The sequence below is a fragment of the Anoplophora glabripennis genome, unplaced genomic scaffold (genome assembly GCF_000390285.2).
Source record: "Anoplophora glabripennis isolate ALB-LARVAE unplaced genomic scaffold, Agla_2.0 scaffold821, whole genome shotgun sequence".
NCBI lineage: Eukaryota > Metazoa > Arthropoda > Insecta > Coleoptera > Cerambycidae > Anoplophora > Anoplophora glabripennis.
The window spans coordinates 80,519-82,079 of NW_019417059.1; the positions used below are offsets into that span (position 1 = coordinate 80,519).

At 35.9% G+C, this 1,561-nt stretch overlaps 1 protein-coding gene across 1 annotated transcript; it reads left to right on the plus strand.

The window, feature by feature from the left end:
- Positions 1–627: 627 nt before the first annotated feature.
- Positions 628–1,379, plus strand: LOC108909912. Its single transcript, XM_018714381.2, has 3 exons — positions 628–719; positions 783–956; positions 1,044–1,379. Exons 1-3 carry the CDS (start codon positions 628–630, stop codon positions 1,294–1,296), a joined length of 519 nt encoding a protein of 172 aa, XP_018569897.1. The 3' UTR covers positions 1,297–1,379.
- Positions 1,380–1,561: the final 182 nt, after the last annotated feature.

A 1,561-nucleotide genomic window follows, 5' to 3' on the forward strand; every position in this document is an offset into this window, starting at 1 on the left:
GGTGTCAAATTTCAAAACAAAGGTGTCAAATTACAAAACACGGTGTCAAATTTCAAAACAAAGGTGTCAAATTACAAAATACTGTGTCAAATTTCAAATCGTGTCAAATTACACAACACGGTGTCAAATTACAAAACACGGTGTCAAATTTCAAAACAAAGGTGTCAAATTACAAAAGACGGTGTCAAATTTCAAAACAAAGGTGTCAAATTTCAAAACAAAGGTGTCAAATTACAAAACACCGTGTCAAATTACAAAACACGGTGTCAAATTACAAATCGTGTTGTCAAATTACACAGCATGGTGTCAAATAACATTTTTTTGCTTACTCAGCAGGAAATGGGGTCAAATTACAAAGCACGGCGTCAAATTACATTTTTTGCTAACTTAGCAGGAAATGGTGTCAGATCACAATTCTCAAAGAATAACTATGTAACAATATTTTAGCTGACATCAAAGAGTTAAGTGACCTGTACAGTTCAACGGAATTCGCCGGATGTTCGTATTACTGTGTAAGTTGCAACAATTTGATATATAAGTTTACTGAATTCGTTAAATATTATTCAGTCTTCTACAAGCTGAGTAAACAACGTCTTGTACTAAAGTCAATTTTTTAATATTATCATCATGTGCTCATCTTTATCTGAAGAGGCCCGCCTGGAGCTGCAAGAGATGTGCGAGGAAAGTGGTCCTGCAATCGACGCCGCCATAAATGAAGCGTAAGTTTTTTTCTAATATTTTTCAACGTTTTTTTAAACCATTTTTTCGTTTTTTTCATACAGAATATCCGATGAACAACTCGACTTGGCCATCGACACCATTATACATATGGAGGCTTCGGTGCCAAGCTGCTCATCAAAGGCGGCGGCTAAAAGAAAAATTGTGACACAAATTGATGATGATGACGATTTTCAAAATCCGGCGGCATCTCACGAAGCTCCAGCACTTCCTTCCAGGTAAATATTCAAAAAATAAATTTAAAAAAAAATCTGAAGACATTCTGGAGAAATATATAAATTATTATGTGTTAATTTTTGTTGCAGAGGCAAAAATATGCATCCGGCAAGGAAGAATATGAGGCCATCTTCGTCCGTCCGGTCGCTCTCACCAACGCTATCCACATCTTCATCCACCACCTCAGACGATTCCGAGGATTGGTTAAAAATTATAAATGAAGAGCTGCAGCGGAGGGCGGAATTCCGTCAGAGAGTGGACGGCAAAATGAATAATATAAAAAAGAAAATTAAAAGCACCGAAGACCTCATATCCCGCATCAAGGGGAAAAAAAGTCACTGAGGGTTCACAGAGAGACCCTCAGGGAACAGATCCGGCTCCTTGATGCGCAGGAGCTCTCCCTCGACAGGAAGGAGCGGTCTGCCAACGAGACAAAGAAAAAATATGAGGTCATCGCTGCAAAATTTAGTAAAATTAATAATTAAATATAAAAATATTTTATTATTATTAATTTTATTAAATTGCAGATGCTTTTAATCTTCTTTTTTATATATTTATTGTATTGTATTGTATTGTAATTATTGTATTGTATTGTATTGTATTGTAT